Here is a 15,981-nt window from a genome sequence, read left to right as displayed (position 1 = left end):
GCTAAAATCAAAGGACAGGCTATGTAAACTTACAAGCTCCACTGATCCATAATGCTTTCTGCTAAACTCTCCACGTCTGCAACCCAGATCTTCAGAGACAGAGCTGGAATAGAAATGCTTCATCAGTGTACACAAGTCAACTAGCCTTACATCTCCTGCAACATTGTACCTTGCCATTAACATACACCACTCCTGCTGAACAAGGTTTGCAGCGTATAAACCCATTACTGCAGGGAACCCTTCTTAAAATATACACAATCTCTAGCAGCCATTGCAGTCTGGCTTTCAGAGGCCAGACCCAGAGGCCTTACCCTCAAAGGAAAAGAAATGTCTGTGTCCTGAACAGAAGCAAAAGCTATGATTAAATTAAATATTTAGTCATGACGTGATCAGAGTTCCAAAGTGGGTGGTGGTTTATAAACATGTTTGAAATCTGCATTTAATCTATGGGAAGAAAAATCTACAGTAAACTTAATGCCTCAAACATCTGCACTATTCTCAACTCACACTTAGTAAGTTGCTACTGTTTTTTTCCAGTCTTTTTTTAGCCTATGCCCAAAGAGAAACCAAACAATTACTTTAATTGAAAGCGTAAGGAAAGAACAGCATTTCATAGACTTTCCCCCCAATAACCTTAACAAAGATAAAATTACCAAGCAAGCAAAAGTAATCCTAGCATGCAAAGTTCAAAATCTATGTGCATTATCACATACAGTCTCATGCCGTCATATCACATTAAGCACACCACTCCCAGCTTCATGAGGCTAAAACGGATAGCAAACACCTTTCCTAACTATAAACACTAAGCCTCCTGCCTTTGTAATGGGGATATATGTGTTACAAACACAAGCTAAATAAGGATTTAGATGCAAATTTAACATAAACCTTGATTACCCAGTCTGTACCAGGGCTAGCAGCTCAATCCCTCCATCATATTCCAAACTTACAGTTCACCCTTCAGTCAACAGTAATGAAAATATAGTAATTTAATTTTAATGGTAAACCAACCAAGACAACAATAAACTCTCCAGCAGTAAAAGACTGATTTTTCTGAGAATTATCAGTACTGTAAATTGCAATGTTATATTGATAAACAAAATATCTAAATTTTAATGCAACATCCTCCTATGTGCTTCTTGACTGTATGAGATACTGCAACACCAGACTCCAAAACATTTTAACTCTTAGACAGCTTTTCTATTTGGATCTGTGTTTATAAGTACTTAAAATTTCTTAAATGCAATTCATATTTCTGAGTTCTGTTCAGTTGGATTCCACATCTTTACCCAAGGAGAAGCAATACAAACCAGCCATATCTAACAGAACTTTAAAACTCACCGAAATAATTCTAGTATTTGCTTCCAGTATGTAAATCATGCGGGAAGAATAAGAACATGACAACAGTAATTTTAAATGACCCACACTGAAGCAGGAATGTTAGTTGCTGCAACAGCAGAGCTGCCTTTCTAACTTCACATGAATAAAACCTTCATATGACACTTTTGCTTCTGGTAACGCACACCCTGTACTTTCTCAGTCAGCTGCCTTTCAGACAGACCCCTTGTCGCACAAACATACCTGCACTGCTTCCTAAGCTTAAATGACTGTAATATAGCCAGTTTGACCCCTGAAGGCAGTGAAGCCACAGTCTGTGTTGACATCTATGGGGGCACACGCGTACATGCCACATCAGCAGTAATAGAAGTGACTTGAGGGAAACCGCCTACAGGAACTGAGCCTAATCTACATCAGAAGAAGGTTTACAAACTCCTAAACAACCACTCTGAAGTATTATAACCTGAACACAAATACAATGATTTAAGCTTTCAGCTTGTGGTCGCCTGTATGACAAACATATGTTTGACTGGGGACAGCTATTAATCTTAACCTTCCTGAGAACTGGCATGAAATATCTTTCAGGAAAAAAATAAGTTCCTGTATCAGGAACCTGCACAGCAGAGATGGAAAAAGTCTGTGATACAAGAAGAAATTGGGCTTGGGTCCTGATCTAACAGCCCTTGTCATCAAAGCAGCTACAATTTGATATTACTTATGATGAGCTGTTTGTAGACATAAGAATTTCAGAGCCTTACTGTACTTACTGATATCAAAAAAAAAAATGTTAAAGCCTGCAATGCAAACAGCTTGCAGTCTAATTGAGAGTAACAACTCCTCCTTTTCCCCCCACAGCAGGCCAGAAAGCAGATGGAAACAAAATGATAAGAGAAACAGTATTAAAAAATTAAGACGTATTTAAATTACAAACGAGCCACAATAAGAATCCGCTCCAGTGAGTAAGGAAAGCTACTTCAAGTTGCTACCCATGGCCCAAAGATGGCACTTTCAAAGTCTGCAGCAGTACATCTTTATCTTTTCACATTTGTGACACTGAGGATTTTCAGAGCCTTATGATCTGGGCAAAGATGAAACAATCTTAATTGAGACCAAGAGAAGAAAGTCAGGAAGTCTGAGCATCCAGAAGCAGGTTCAAATCTTAAGCAATCACACACCACAAGGACTTCACGTCTATTACTTTTCTACAGCTACCACTAGTGCTGTTGGACCTTTGAGTGAACCCTGCCCTGCAACGCTGCTGCACTGCTGCACAGAAGCTGTAACACACCTCAACACTTAAAGCTCCTTCTGAGCCTGCAACAGAGAAGATGGCCCAGAGCAGCGAAAAGACTGAATGCAGGTAACTTCTGTTACAGTTACCTTCTACTTTTTGTGGTTTCATACCAACAATTGACATCTTCATTCAAAGTTTATTTGGACAGCCTCTTTTCACCCTACTCCTACATTTTAAAAGGAAATCACACAAAGTTTACATTTCATTACAAATGCATCACTTTCTTCCATCTTTCCATCATCTGAAGTATAAAAAAAACCCAAACAAACGAACAACCACAAAACTTTACTTCAATACGTTTGCGGGAAAGAAAAATTTTGAAGCTACTATTCATGAGTTCTCGTCTTTCAGAAGGAAACACACATCAATTGGGCTAACAAGTTCTTTTCTGCAGTTATTAAGACTGCGTAACAAAGTATTTCAAGATTAGCATCTATACAAAGAAAATAAATACATCAGATTTTCTTTTCCTTTCCAGATAGAACAAAAGAGTTCCCAACGTTAGTTCTGTATGGGCTGAAAGCGATCCTTTGCCTCTTCACAAATCTTGGAGAGAATTTGGAAAGTTCAGATAAAACCTAAAAAGTAATAATGCATCAAATGCCATTTTTAGAGTTCCTGACATGAAATTTGGCAGATCCTCCATGCAAATGGAATGCCTCATTTGCAATATATTTTAAGGCAGTGCGGTTTTGGTTGTGGTTTTTTTCTTTCACAGAAAAATCAGGCAATCGTGGTAGTGCTAGCATTTTCTTTGCATGCTACTTTTGTTCTACAAAATTCAGTTTTGTGGCTAAGGTGTTGCCTTAGAAACCACTGTAATAGCAATTCCGATCAATGAACACTTGTCACCGTCAGTATTGGTGGCAGAATGTTATGGAAACAGGAGTCAAGAGAGATTTTGCTGTCACTGAGCTCTGAAATTCAGTCTTTGATCAAATGAAGAAATATACGTAAGATGACAATTCAAGGAATGGGTAAAAAAAAAAAATAATTAAAAAAATCCAGCAACAGTCACTAGCACAACAAATCTTTTAAAGTCTTGGGAAAACCAGGTCACTGTTTTGTGTGTCCAACATCTGGACAACCCCAAACACAAATATAACACATATTAGAAAGTCACCACAAAGACCATCTGGCCTACTGTGCTTTGAATGGAACCATCTCTGTCTGGATAATTTTTAGAGACTTTCATCAGTCATGCCACAGGTCTCCAAAGCAGGAGAAAAAACAAGCTGAGGTTTATAAAACTGAACTACTTTCTGCCTTGTGGCAAAGCTAAGTGCAAAAAGCACGACACTAGAGGAAAATGCCATCTCATGAATTACCTGCCTGAAAAACCCAGGGAGTTATGAAGGCATTTTAGAACTATCTGCATACACACAAACTAAGTGTGTATAAGTCCTATACCTTAATTTGGTGATATTCCAGCTGAGTGAAAGTCAAACTGTCAGGAAAAGCATGCTGAGATCTGAGCACATTAATGCTGCAGAGATAAAGTCAGTAGCTAACAAAAAGCTTAAAAAAAACACACATTAAAAAAGTATTCAAACCCAAAGACTGTATAGCTGAAAAATGGATATAGGCATACAACACACAAATGCACTAATGTAAGTTACGGAGTTAAAGGAGGACATGACACGAAAGCCATTTATTTAGAAATACAAAACCTCAAAATGCCTATTAAGGTATATGCCTGGCAGACCAGGTAAAGAGCCTGGAAAGTAATGTCCAAAAGATGGTGGCAGAATTAAGACCAGACCAGATACACTGGTCTGATCTTGACTAAGGTTAAGATCATTAAGATATCCCAACAATGACTACTGCAGTAACATTTCCCAACCAGAGAGTCACAGCAAAACAAAAGACAATGTGAGATGTAGAGTTAAGTTTGGTTCTACCATTCAAATCTTATTTTTCCTCAACATGGAGAAGATGATTGTCCTCCACACTGTCAGATGTACCCAACATTGCTTCTAGCAAAATTCTGGAGGAAGATTAACTGAAAGAAAGGTTCAGCATAAAGACCCCCTGATGTCTATGAGAGAGAGGATGTGGAAGTAGACCATCTGATCCAAGAATTTATGCTTTACCTGCACTTGCAAATAGAAAGCTCTTCACAACTGTTGTGAGGTCTACAAAACTATTCTCTATCACATGAATATATCCTCTATTCCAGATCCTCAAAAAAACCCCACTTTCTCTCTAAACAATCCCAGTACAGTTATTAGATACTTTTTTTCTTTTGTTGAGCATTTCCGTAACGATAAGCCATAAACCAGCTGCCTTTAGGAGGCACTCCAACATATTCCAACATTTCACATTTAATCAGCTTTGTGGGCCACAGAATGACAGAGAGCAGGGCTGTTTCAGAGTTCTGTCATTGCATGATAGACAAAATGATAAGCACGCAGACAGTAGCCAACAGCAGTATACATAAAACAAAAAGAAGATGGCACTGTCACATTCTTCAAGGAAACTGGCAAAGGCTTTGCATCACTCTTGATCAGGTCTTGAGAAGAAGAGTTACTGCAGTACTGCGGCCAGCCTCCAGTGCAAACCCATGGTCACAGGCCCCTACTGCAACACAGGTGAAAAAGAAAGACATGATAACCATGCATGCTTTCTAAGGCGAACCCACAGGGCTCCATTCCAAACCAAATACCCAATATCTAGCCCTACTAAGGGTACAGAGATTCACAGATGCAGCAAAACAGGGTACATTCATCAGATAATGCAGAGGAGAAGACCAAGAGAGAACACATTTAATGGGAGACATAAGTCTATTTTCTTACATCACTGGATATAGATGGAAAACACAAAGCCCAGGAAAAGCATAAAGAACAGTTTCTGTGCCTGAAACATTCATACACCTACTGCTCCACAAACTATATTCCAATAATTTGCAGAAATACATTGTCTCACCACAAACCACACCCTTTGGTACCAAAAGCATTTCTCTGACACCACCCTTGCTAATTAAAAAACAGGAGTATATCCAAGGAAAACACCAATTAAAACTAGTGTTTTAATATTAATTTTTATCCATTTGCATCCCAACTCAAAGTACTTAAAACATACCTAACTTTCAAACACAGTAACAGTCCTTTTAAAAATGAGAATTAAACCCAATAGCTAATCTCTGCTTCTTCTCAACCTAATAACCTCGTATCTCATTTCTACTTCATATCATACTTGCCACATGCTTTGTATAAAGTACTTAAAGCAGAATGTCACACCAACATATACAACAGACAGCCTTATGAAATTTAAGCATCTTAGCCTCAATTAAAGCATAGGTGAGATTTACATTATCAGCCCATTTGCATAGATGCACATATTGCCCAGCGAACTCCAGCCTGCGTGCATCTTTGGCTCTACGTTCTCACTTACTACTAAAATTTGTACTCGTCAACTCACTGACATACCACATAATCTAATTTTTAAATTATGCTGTCATTAATATTAGATTGTCTTACTAATTTTCTTCATTGGATTACATCCTTCCTCAGTCCTGACCTGACTGACATCAGAAAAACAGTGCGGCTGCAGTTATGCCAGTTTTAAAATAGTTTATATCCTATTAAGAAGAACTGCCAGCACTGAAGTATTTCCGTTAGCTTACCAGTGGCTCAGATCAGTTTGACCTGATAATTTAAAATGTATTTATATTGCAAAGTGTTTTAATACAGACGAGCCTTTATCCATCTGAAAAAAAGAGCAGCTTACACACACCCGTGCAGCGCCCGGCGCACACCGCGCCTGCCTCTCCCATCTGCTGGGCGGTGTAAAGGCGCAGCCGTGAGGAAGAGGAGAGCGGACAGCTTCCTCCCACTTCAGCGGAACCTACTGCCACATTGGAACAGTCCCGAAAGTCTAACAGCGCAAGTTTAAACACACTGCTGCGCTACACGTAGGCATGTGCTTTTAGGACCCTGGTGTCAAACCACAAGTTTTGCCTATCGGGAGTCTGACGGGGGCACGGCGGCGCGGGGCGGGGTGAGTTTGCAGATTGCACCTGTGCGAGCGCCGCGGCGCAGCCTGCGCGCCCCGCGCTGCCCCCCGCCGATGCCCTCTCCCCGCCGCGGGGCGGGCGCTCCGGGGAGCTGCATCGCTGCTCAGCCGCGCCTGCCCAACGCTGCCCAAACCGCGCGCCCGAGCCCGGACGCGCCGCCGGCCGCAGCCCCCGCGGCCCCGGTGTCCCGCCGCCCCGCGGCCCCCCCGGCCCGCCCCCCGCGGAGGCGCGGCACCGCCTCCCCGCCATCGGCAGCGCGGGCCCGCTCCGCATCGCGCCCCGCCCGAGCTCGGCCCCCGCCTCCCCGGCGCCGGTACCGCTGAGTGAGGCCGAGGAAGCGGGTGGAAGCCGCCTCCGCGCCGCTCAGCTCCATGCGGGCGGCCGGCCGGAGGCCTCGTCGCCCCGGCGTCGCTCCCGCGGCTCCGTCCCGCGGGGGAGAGGCGGCGGGAGCTCCGCGCACATCCCGCTGCCCCGGCGCAGGGCCGCCGCGCCCGCCCCGGCCCGCCAGCCACTCAGGCGCCGCGCCGGCCGCCGCCAGGGCCCGCCGGGAGCTGTAGTCCCGGCCTGCGCGCGGCGGCCCCGGCCGCGCAGCGCCAACTGCCCGCCCGCGCAGCGAGCGCCACGGGCGAGCGGCGGAGGGCGGAGGGAGCGGGCTGCCGTGGAGTCCTGGGCCCGGAGCCGGCTGCTGCTCCGCGGCAGCCCAGCCCTTCGCCGTCCCCGCACTCACCTGCGGCCCCGGCGGCGCTCGGGAGGTCGGGCCCGGCGCTACCGCTGCTGCGTCAGGTAAGGCGCGGGACGGCGGCGCAGCCCCTTCAGCAGCGCAGCCGGCTCGCTGACTGACGGCCTCCGTCACCTTCGGTCGCAACGAGCCAGCAGCGGGAAGCCTCACGGGGTAAGGCACGACAGCTTAGTTCGGTATCGTGGCTTCAACAAAGCCGAAGAGTCAGGACGCGGCCGTCTCTGGCTTGCGAGCCGGCACCGCTCACTGCAGCGCTACTGTCTCGAACGATCTGCACCTTCGTGACTTTTTACAGTCTAATGCATAACAGAACAGCGGCGCTTTCAAGTGTGTGAAGCTCTTCCCTCCGTTTTCTCCTTTTACGCAGACAGACACTACTGTTCTCTACCTTTTCAGGAGGTAAACATAGTGTGTGCTTGCCGTGTGACAGAAACCCTGGAGTGAGGTTGGAACCCCGGCGTCAGGAACCAAAGCATAGCAAGGTGACCGCAAGTGGTTTGACTGCATGAGAACTTTACAACTTTTCAGTGGGACTTGAAACCAATATGGCAATCAACTATTACAACTAAAGATGAACCAGTATTTTGCTAGAGTAACAACCTGTATCTTAGGTAATCGTAACTTGCATGACTCTTCTGTTCAGACAAATTTCTTCAGTAATTTCAATTGATTGTATGTTTTGTAATGAACTGCACTGCATTACTGTGCATTATTAAATACTGCATCCATCCATGTAGTAAACCAATAAGTTACTACATGATGTGATTCTGTATACCTTCATCCTTCTTTACAACAGTTATTACAAAATAGTATCTTCAGCTAACACGCTAAAACTCTGAGGTTTGAACTTAATGAAAAGCTTCCCTAGTGTTAAAAGACTGTTCAATTTCCAGATTTCATATCATTCTGGGTCTCTGCTTATTCTATCAGCCACTAGAAAATGAAGAGTAACACAAGAGGGCAAAGGACACCAATTACGTAGTAGAAGACACCAAAGAGCACCTTTTAATTAATGCTGATCCAGGCTGGACTCAAGCTAGTGATGTACTGCTGATGAATTCTGTCAAGCATTAGCTTTACATTAAAGAATTCAGACAGCATAGAATGCTAAAGCTTACTAAGACTGAAGACCCATTTGGATCCTCCATCAGCAAAGTTTCCAACACACTGACACCTGGGCTAGATAGCCTCACAACGGAGCCCCTGGCAGCAATTCTGAGTAAGTCTGCACCATCCAGCAGTTAGCTTCACCTTCTATGTCACAGCACCACTCTTTGCTGTCAATTTTGCCATTGTGTTTGAGGAGTCACACTATCAGCTGCTCAGTAAAGTTACTTGGGGTTAAAAACAGGAGGGAAAAAGTATTTAAAAAATGGTAGGGAGAGACTTTTTTTGGTTAACCAGGGAATTAACAGGATGCAGTTTGATTGTGAGTTTAATGATTGATTTTAGTAAAGTGCAAGCATAATAAAAGGGATAAAATGCATTTAGAACCCAGCATACTGTTATTCCAAACCTCACATCATCACATAGGTCCTCCTAAAAGTTACATGTCCCACAGCTGCTCAGTTTGGCAGATGGTGCCTCAGGTCCAAATAAAAAAATTGTACCCATCCTCCCACTGACAACTGGCTGTTACTCCTAGAGAAGTGTGAGAATTCCACGCATGGGGCGCTCTGGGAGTAATCTCTCTGTGCTTTCTCCTGCACAGTGCCTTTTTCCTCATACAGATAAATGCAGCATTTCATAGTTCATTCAGCTAGAAATGATGCCATCAAACTTAAATCAAACATTTAACAATTTTTTGAGTAATCTTCATTAACTATTACTGTGCTTTCACACAGTGTTAAATGTATGGACATGAGCCAGTCCTATACAGTCTGCCCCCTGACAAAACCTCAAAGCTGACAGGAGATAGGAATCTGCACCTTAGTAATGACACCTCTGTTTTTTAAAAATAAATCTAAAAATACCCTATGTCTACAGGCAAGAAACTCCAAGAAGGTAACTGGTTAATTACTGCAAACAGTGCTTTGTACTAGTTAACTGTATCACTCAATACTGTTAGCAGTTTTGAAGGACCCATGCATGGAAAAGATCTTCCAGTTTTGGGAATCAATGGAAATAACTTATTTTACCGGGCTAAAATAACACACTGTAAAGAATATTTTATCTGTTTGCAGACTACCTGTATAAGGCCCATTACATCATAACTTAAATGTCTGAACACAAATCCAGCCATGTGCCACTTGAAAGTACATTTCAACTAATAACACTGTAAACTCAAAGCTGACCGCTTATATGTCAAGCAATACCTTAACAAATGTAAATAGGCATGCCCAATAAAATAACTTAAAAGGAACTTCTATACTAAAGAAACAAAAATATTTATTGCAAGAAACACCAACAATAAGCCCTACTCAATATTTTGCAACAACCACAACTTTCCTTCTTTCTAAATATCTGGACTGCTTTACAAGATTGCCAAAAATGAGGCTTCATTTCTTTGGTTCCTTCAAAAGAAGCTACGTCCGTGGAATGGAAGAATGAAACAGAAAAAGAAATATTCCACAAATACTTAATTTCCACTTTAATGCAATTGCCACTTACCCCATTCCTCTTCCCGTCTGTGCACTAGGTATAAAAGAGTTTCTATGAACACATGCACTCACTCAAACCTAATGCTCTGTGGTGCCCCTCTGTCACCCTGAAGAGTACCAGCTTTCAGAACACAATGAGTCTTTCAAACAGCAAAGAAACATACCTTGCAACAGCAGCTTTTTCTCAGGCTATTTCTTTCTAAATATGCCTTCTGATAGGGAGAGCCTGAGAAAGTTCTGGGCCTGTCTTATACGCTGTACTGAAGTCTAACAGTGTGCTAAAATTCCAGCCAGGGTAGAATGCAAGCACAGAGCCTCTGCATGAAAAAGAACCACAAAAAATGAAAGCTTGAAGGTTTGGGGTTATTTTCAAATGTTTACATTAAAAAAAAAAAAAAAGGCATTTCTGTAGTATGCTCTAATTTCAATGCTGCAATAAATCTTCAACACAATAAACCCCACAATATTCTTTACACAAAGGACTGCCTCCCTTACAACACGCTGTCACCAATTCTTTTCCCATTTTCTCAAACAACAAGCACGCAAAGATGGAAATAAAAGAGGTAGTAGCAAACTAAGAAAACAAGTGTGTAAAGAGGTATGCTGGAAATGCATCGGCTTGGATGCTGTTTAGCTAAAATTTGGGATTCCCGTTGGCAGCTTTCAGCAATCATAGATATTTCTAGTATTCTGTTGCAGGATGCAGCATGCCTCTGCAGTAAGAGGCTGGCAGAGACACAAATAGCAGAACTGCCTTAGCTTTATTGGTAATTGCTGCTGATTCTATGACAATTCCATACTTCCCCCAAAAGAAAAAAAAAAACAATATAATATATAAAAATGGATTTTATAAGCATATACTGAGAAACTGAGAAAAATAGTTAAAGAAAGGGACAGACATGAAAGCTCACAGCCTATTAAATATAAAGAAGAAAGTCTGAGAAAGAGATTTACGGGAATATTAAGAAAAAGTTACTCGCTGGAAAAGATACAGGATGGTAATAAACCTGAAGGTCTATCAAAATAGACCTCTACATTCTTTAATTTCCTGAATTATGTTTCCCTTAAACTGCTTCCACCTTCATAATAGCATGAGTCATTCAAGTCCATGTTGTTTAGACAATACAAAGACCGGTGAAGAGCTCAATTCACCAGATGTGTGAAATCCGTATCATCAGCAATTTCAAACAGGGTTATTCTTCTCTTAAAACAAGGACTCTTCATCATTACTTTTGTTAAGGCACTGTAAAACAAGCTTACTTTCCAACAAACTTGAGGACAGATGAGATCCTCAGCATCTTGCAGACAAGGAATATACTTTGAAAATGATTGCAGACTCTTAGATGAGAATACAGCTGATCTATTTCAGCTTGATGAGTAACACTACAATTAAGATTTCAAAATAAGTCTTATCAATCCATTTTATCTTGATTTCCCCGAAAGACCACAAAGTAACTTTTAGTGACACTTTAAAAGGATGAACTTTCCCTTTACAGCAAAACCATTTTGTAACTCCACTGGTGATGTCTCTCTCATTTTTCTGAAGCACACAGTACAAGTACTTACATAGCATACAATGATCCAAAAAGAGAAGATATGTTTGATTTCTTTTTTTAGACAAAATCAAAACCACTCATCTTTTTTACAATTGGACAGCTACCAAAAAAAAAAAAAAAAAAAAAAAAAAAAGATAAACCTAGAAGCAAAGCTCCCAAAAGCAGTCTAAGCCACAAAATTTGAAGTGTAAAGTTTGGTTTGGTTTTTTTTTTTAGTGTTTGCAATAATAGTAACAAAGTCAAGAAAACCCTGGACACATACAGGACTAGAGTAAGATAGTTCAAATTCTACTTAAGTCCACACGGCCAGCATTTTCTGTCATCTCACTGGGTTTGGACCTTCAAATGTATTTAGCCATTTAGGGACTTAGATAGAAATCAGACCAGTTGAATCTCAGCTAGAAGGTCTGCATTACCTTCCATGCAGCCACAGACATTTCTAGTGCACAGCCAAACTTTATCTACCATTACTACTTTCAAGCTTTCCCCTTCTCCTTCACACTGTGCTTTCAATGCACCTGTGCAGACCTGAAGCGGCTTGAGTTGGCCACTGCCTGGGCAAGTTTAAGATCCTACATTTGGTGTAGCCTACTTGCCATCTCTGAAGGCTTTCACAAGTCCAGCCTGCCTACAAAACCACGATACAAAATGAGAGATAAAGTACTTCATGCAAGCTCTTAAACTACATATATATTTTTTCTTGGTGAAAACATGAAGACTTTAAAAATTACAGTGATTGGCACAGAGGAAGTATGAAAATAATTTATGCTCAGAGAAAGAGATTTGCAGAATGACCCACAGTACCATAAGACCATAAGGGGCTCATAAGAAGCAGAGATCCCGAGCTGCTTCTTACAACCCTGCTGTGCACTGAGCATTTAATGGATTGCAAAGGTGTAACATAATTTCAGCCATCTGCAGAATGTTTTCTTTGGAAAGTATACCTATTCAGTATGCCTGCAAGTAGCAGAAACTAGCTGGTTCCAAGACAGGTAGGTCAGATTTGCTGTGGAATGCTGCTCTCAAGTCAAAAGACACCAGGCCAGAACGACTTCCATTCACACTATGTGACTAAAACAGTGGGCTCAACATGGTGACTTGACTGCCAGATGAAAAACTAAGGAATTCAAGACGCACCTAGACAGCATTATAATGAATACTGAGGAAAAGCCAGTCAGCGCAGTTTGTACACAGATGAAATACTAAAATAAAGGCTTAACTTAGAAAGTAAGAAACAAGAAGTGCCACAATAGCATTCCCTGAAGTGTAGTTAGCATTGCATTTGACACCAAGCAGACAGACAATCTCAGTGTGCAGTGGAAAATTTAGTATATGAATGACAGTTGGGCCTTACTAGAAATGAAAGAAAAGTTCTTGCAATGACACGGCTGATGCAGAGAGGGGTGAAAATCCAAACAAATTCCAGTAAACCCAATAAATCCCAAACCAGAATGCTAGCTGTTAGGAAAAAACCACCAACAACCAAGGGCAACTCCAATGCAGGGATAAAACTTCAATGAGTTTTTTTATGAAGGCTAATGCACAAAATATGTAACAAAGAAATAACCATGACCATCAAACTGTATTTCTCTGGGAGGCAGGGTGAAAGGATATTGCATAGCTAGAACTAAAGTAATTATCTTCTAAAATGCACTGGCAACCTGTCAAAGAGTGACTGAACTCCAGCTTTTTTTGTGGGTAACTGGTTGAGCCATCCATTTTCATAAAAATTATTCTCAGTATTTCAAATATTTGAAATAGCTAAGCAGTGGATCAAGAAAAAAAAAAACCAAGATATCAGCTTTTAAGAAAACAACAGAATGTCTTGCTTTTTTAAAAATTCTGAATTTCCTAAATGAAACAATTCACCTGTACAGTTCTTAGGAGAGCTTTGTGTGATTTTTAAGTCAAAGGACAAGAATTTCTTTTCCCATGGGCAAGACTTCCTTCGCCTCTGAGACATGCGCGCGCCTACCTGTACACACAGAAACACGCGTGCAACTGCACAGGTACCGACCACAGATCTCAACAAAAGAAAACGCAGCCTTATCAGGGGCTGGAGGTTCACCCAGGCCTCATTCGGAAGAGTTCTTCAGAGCCTTTCTAGTTGTTGGTTTATATAAGACAAATCTCTGAAGGGTTTACTATGTTTTCTCACGCTGGCGGCCGCTGCCGACGGGGGAGGAGAGCGTGCGCCCCGGCGGCCCCCCCAGGCCGGCGGCTTCGGCCCCCCCAGCCTCGCTGCCCCTCAGAAAGCCCTGCGGAGGGGCCGCCCGGCCCCAGCAGCGGCCCCGGCCCGCGCTGCCGGAGCGGTGGCGGTTCCGAGCGCCACCCCGCCGGCCGAGCGCCCGCTCCTCTCGGACGCCCCCGAGCCCGGTAGTTACCAGAGGACTCTCAGCGGCGCCGGGCACCAGCAGCAGCTGGCGGGGAAGCTGCCCGGCGCGCCTGAGAAGGGCATCGGGACGCCCTCCTGCCGCGGCGCCCCCGCACTCCTCTCGGTCGCGGCGCTCCCCCGCTGAGGCGGGCCGGCCGGGCGCACGGGGCCGCGCCTCTCTCGCCCCGCCGCTGCGGCACGGCGCCTCCGCAGCCCGGGGCCCGCGGCGGCGGAGCAGGGCGCAGGCCGCCGAGCCCCGGTCCGCGCCGGCCGCCGGGTCCTAGAGCCCGCGGGTCCGCGGCGCCGGCAGCGGGGCGGGCGCAGCACCGTCTGTGAGGCAGGCGTGGAGGACGTGCTGCTGCCGTCGTCCCGGCCAGGGCCAGCTTCCCGTCAGCGCAGTCCCGCCGGTATCGGGGGTTTTCAGAGGCCGTGGCTTTTATCCTGCCTTGGCTGCACACAGCTTTCTGAGCGGCCTGAAGGTCTGAGCTGCCGGTGCTGTGGCAGTCAGGAGCCGGCACGCGCGACGGAGGGAGGACTGGGGCTCCGCTTGGTGCAGAAGCATACATGGAGCAGGGGTGACAGGGGAGCGGGGAAAAGGAAGAGAGTGGGCAGGCTTCCCGGCTCTTGCAGGGACGAGAGGCAGCCTGCGGTGGGGTAGCGCTGGAGCACAAGCACCGGTGCTCCCCTGGCTTTTTTCCTTCTCCTGCACTTGGCAGGTGAGAGCTGACTGCTCGTTTCTCCTTTCTGCGTTGCATGTGTGCGTGGCCGTGCCAAGAGAAACACTTCTAGCATTGCAGTGTCAGTCTGTGCTGCTGGTTCTCTCAGTACCAACATCAACCGAAGCCTGGAATTGCTGGGTACCCAAGTGAGCCTGATGGCCATTGAGGGCTATGGGACATCCTGGTAATGAAAGGGAGCTGTGTATGTGACCAAAGCAGCTTAGAGTCAATCTGAACTGTGAGAACAATTACGGGCTGTGTGAGAGGATAGAGAGTGCCTGAAGAGAGATGTGTGAGAGGAGGATGGAGAATGGTCTGGTGGGAGGTGAGAGCACAGCTGGGTATTGTGAAGGAGAGTAAGAAAGAGAAACATTGTTATCTAGTAGCAAATAGGTGTCTGCATGCTTGTAGTGATACGTAGCTACCTAACTGCATGAATGGTCTCTGCCCTGAGCCTGGTGGTACATACAGCTGGACTTTGTATCTGGGCTCAGAGATATAAATATGAGCTTCTCTGTACAATAAAGTGTCTCTGGTTGCACCACAACTGGAGTCTGTGCCTTCATAGGCCACTACAGGCCTCAGAGTAGGAAACAGTTCTGGGAGAGCTGTGCCGTCGCCTGGCCACTTGGTCACTGTTCTTGTCTTTTGCAGATGCTGACATAGTCTGGCAGTTGAAGGACAGTTGCAGCCGGGAGCTCTGTAAGGATGTGGCCAGCCATGGAGGACAAGCTTAGGCTTGCACCCTGGCTACTGCAGATTGTCTTAAAATTTTTAATGAATCTTTCTGTATTTTGTGTTTGTTTGTGAAACAGTTAACTACATGAATATCTTGATTTTAAGAAGCTATCCTCTATGTTAGCATTCCGTTAGCACTTATTAACCAATGATGTATGGGTTGCTGAGCTACTTGTCATTGGAGGCTGTGTTACTTGAGGTCCTTATTATCTAGACCGTAACCAGAGCACCTGGGTTCTGTTGTGTATAGGATGAGTTACGGGGCAACTTGGCAAGGTAAATACCTAGCCATCCAACTTGGCAATAAAACTTATGGTTTTTGTTTCAAAAGTGAACTGCTTTCATTATAGTACTTAAGAGCACACCCACAAGTCAGGAAGACCCTTGCCCAGGTGAAGAAGTTTTCCCTGTGCAGGCATGATAACAGAAGAGGATGATACAGCAGATATTATAATTATATGCAAATTACTAACTATTCATTGTAACTGTAAGTGTACGACCTTGTAATTTTTGTGTGTAAATGTAATGGTGAAATTGGCATGGGTGTACTTGATTTGTGGAGATTCCACCGAGCACCCAGCGCTGCAGTAAAGAAGTGCCTGCTTATCTAA

At 44.1% G+C, this 15,981-nt stretch overlaps 1 protein-coding gene and 1 long non-coding RNA gene across 14 annotated transcripts in view; one reads left to right on the top strand and one right to left on the bottom strand.

The window, feature by feature from the left end:
• Window positions 1-15,981, bottom strand: part of GARNL3 (GTPase activating Rap/RanGAP domain like 3) — an 80,405-nt gene that overhangs the window by 47,857 nt on the left and 16,567 nt on the right. For 4 of the 12 annotated variants that reach the window (XM_056351946.1, XM_056351948.1, XM_056351947.1 and 1 more), the window contains exons 1-2: window positions 6,962-7,152; window positions 34-103 (exon numbers count right to left, since the gene is read on the bottom strand). The exons of 7 other annotated variants lie outside the window; for them this stretch is intronic. In XM_056351946.1, the coding sequence (XP_056207921.1) occupies window positions 34-103; window positions 6,962-7,017 (126 nt within the window). In that variant the 5' untranslated portion in view covers window positions 7,018-7,152. Of the gene's footprint in view, window positions 1-33; window positions 241-6,961; window positions 7,153-15,981 lie in introns of those variants that run through there. One more of the 12 variants, XM_056351945.1, reaches the window with a different exon arrangement.
• Window positions 7,407-15,700, top strand: LOC130155046 (uncharacterized). 2 transcript variants are annotated; one of them, XR_008823909.1, is made up of 3 exons: window positions 7,407-7,994; window positions 8,314-8,602; window positions 15,287-15,700. It is a non-coding gene; the product is annotated as an uncharacterized LOC130155046 (long non-coding RNA). The 2 variants fall into 2 exon arrangements; XR_008823908.1 differs by having other exon boundaries at window positions 8,314-14,392.

Source organism: Falco biarmicus, chromosome 9 (assembly GCF_023638135.1).
Source record: "Falco biarmicus isolate bFalBia1 chromosome 9, bFalBia1.pri, whole genome shotgun sequence".
NCBI lineage: Eukaryota > Metazoa > Chordata > Aves > Falconiformes > Falconidae > Falco > Falco biarmicus.
The sequence above is the reverse complement of the archived record's forward strand: the minus strand, read 5'-3'. Positions and strand labels throughout refer to the sequence as shown.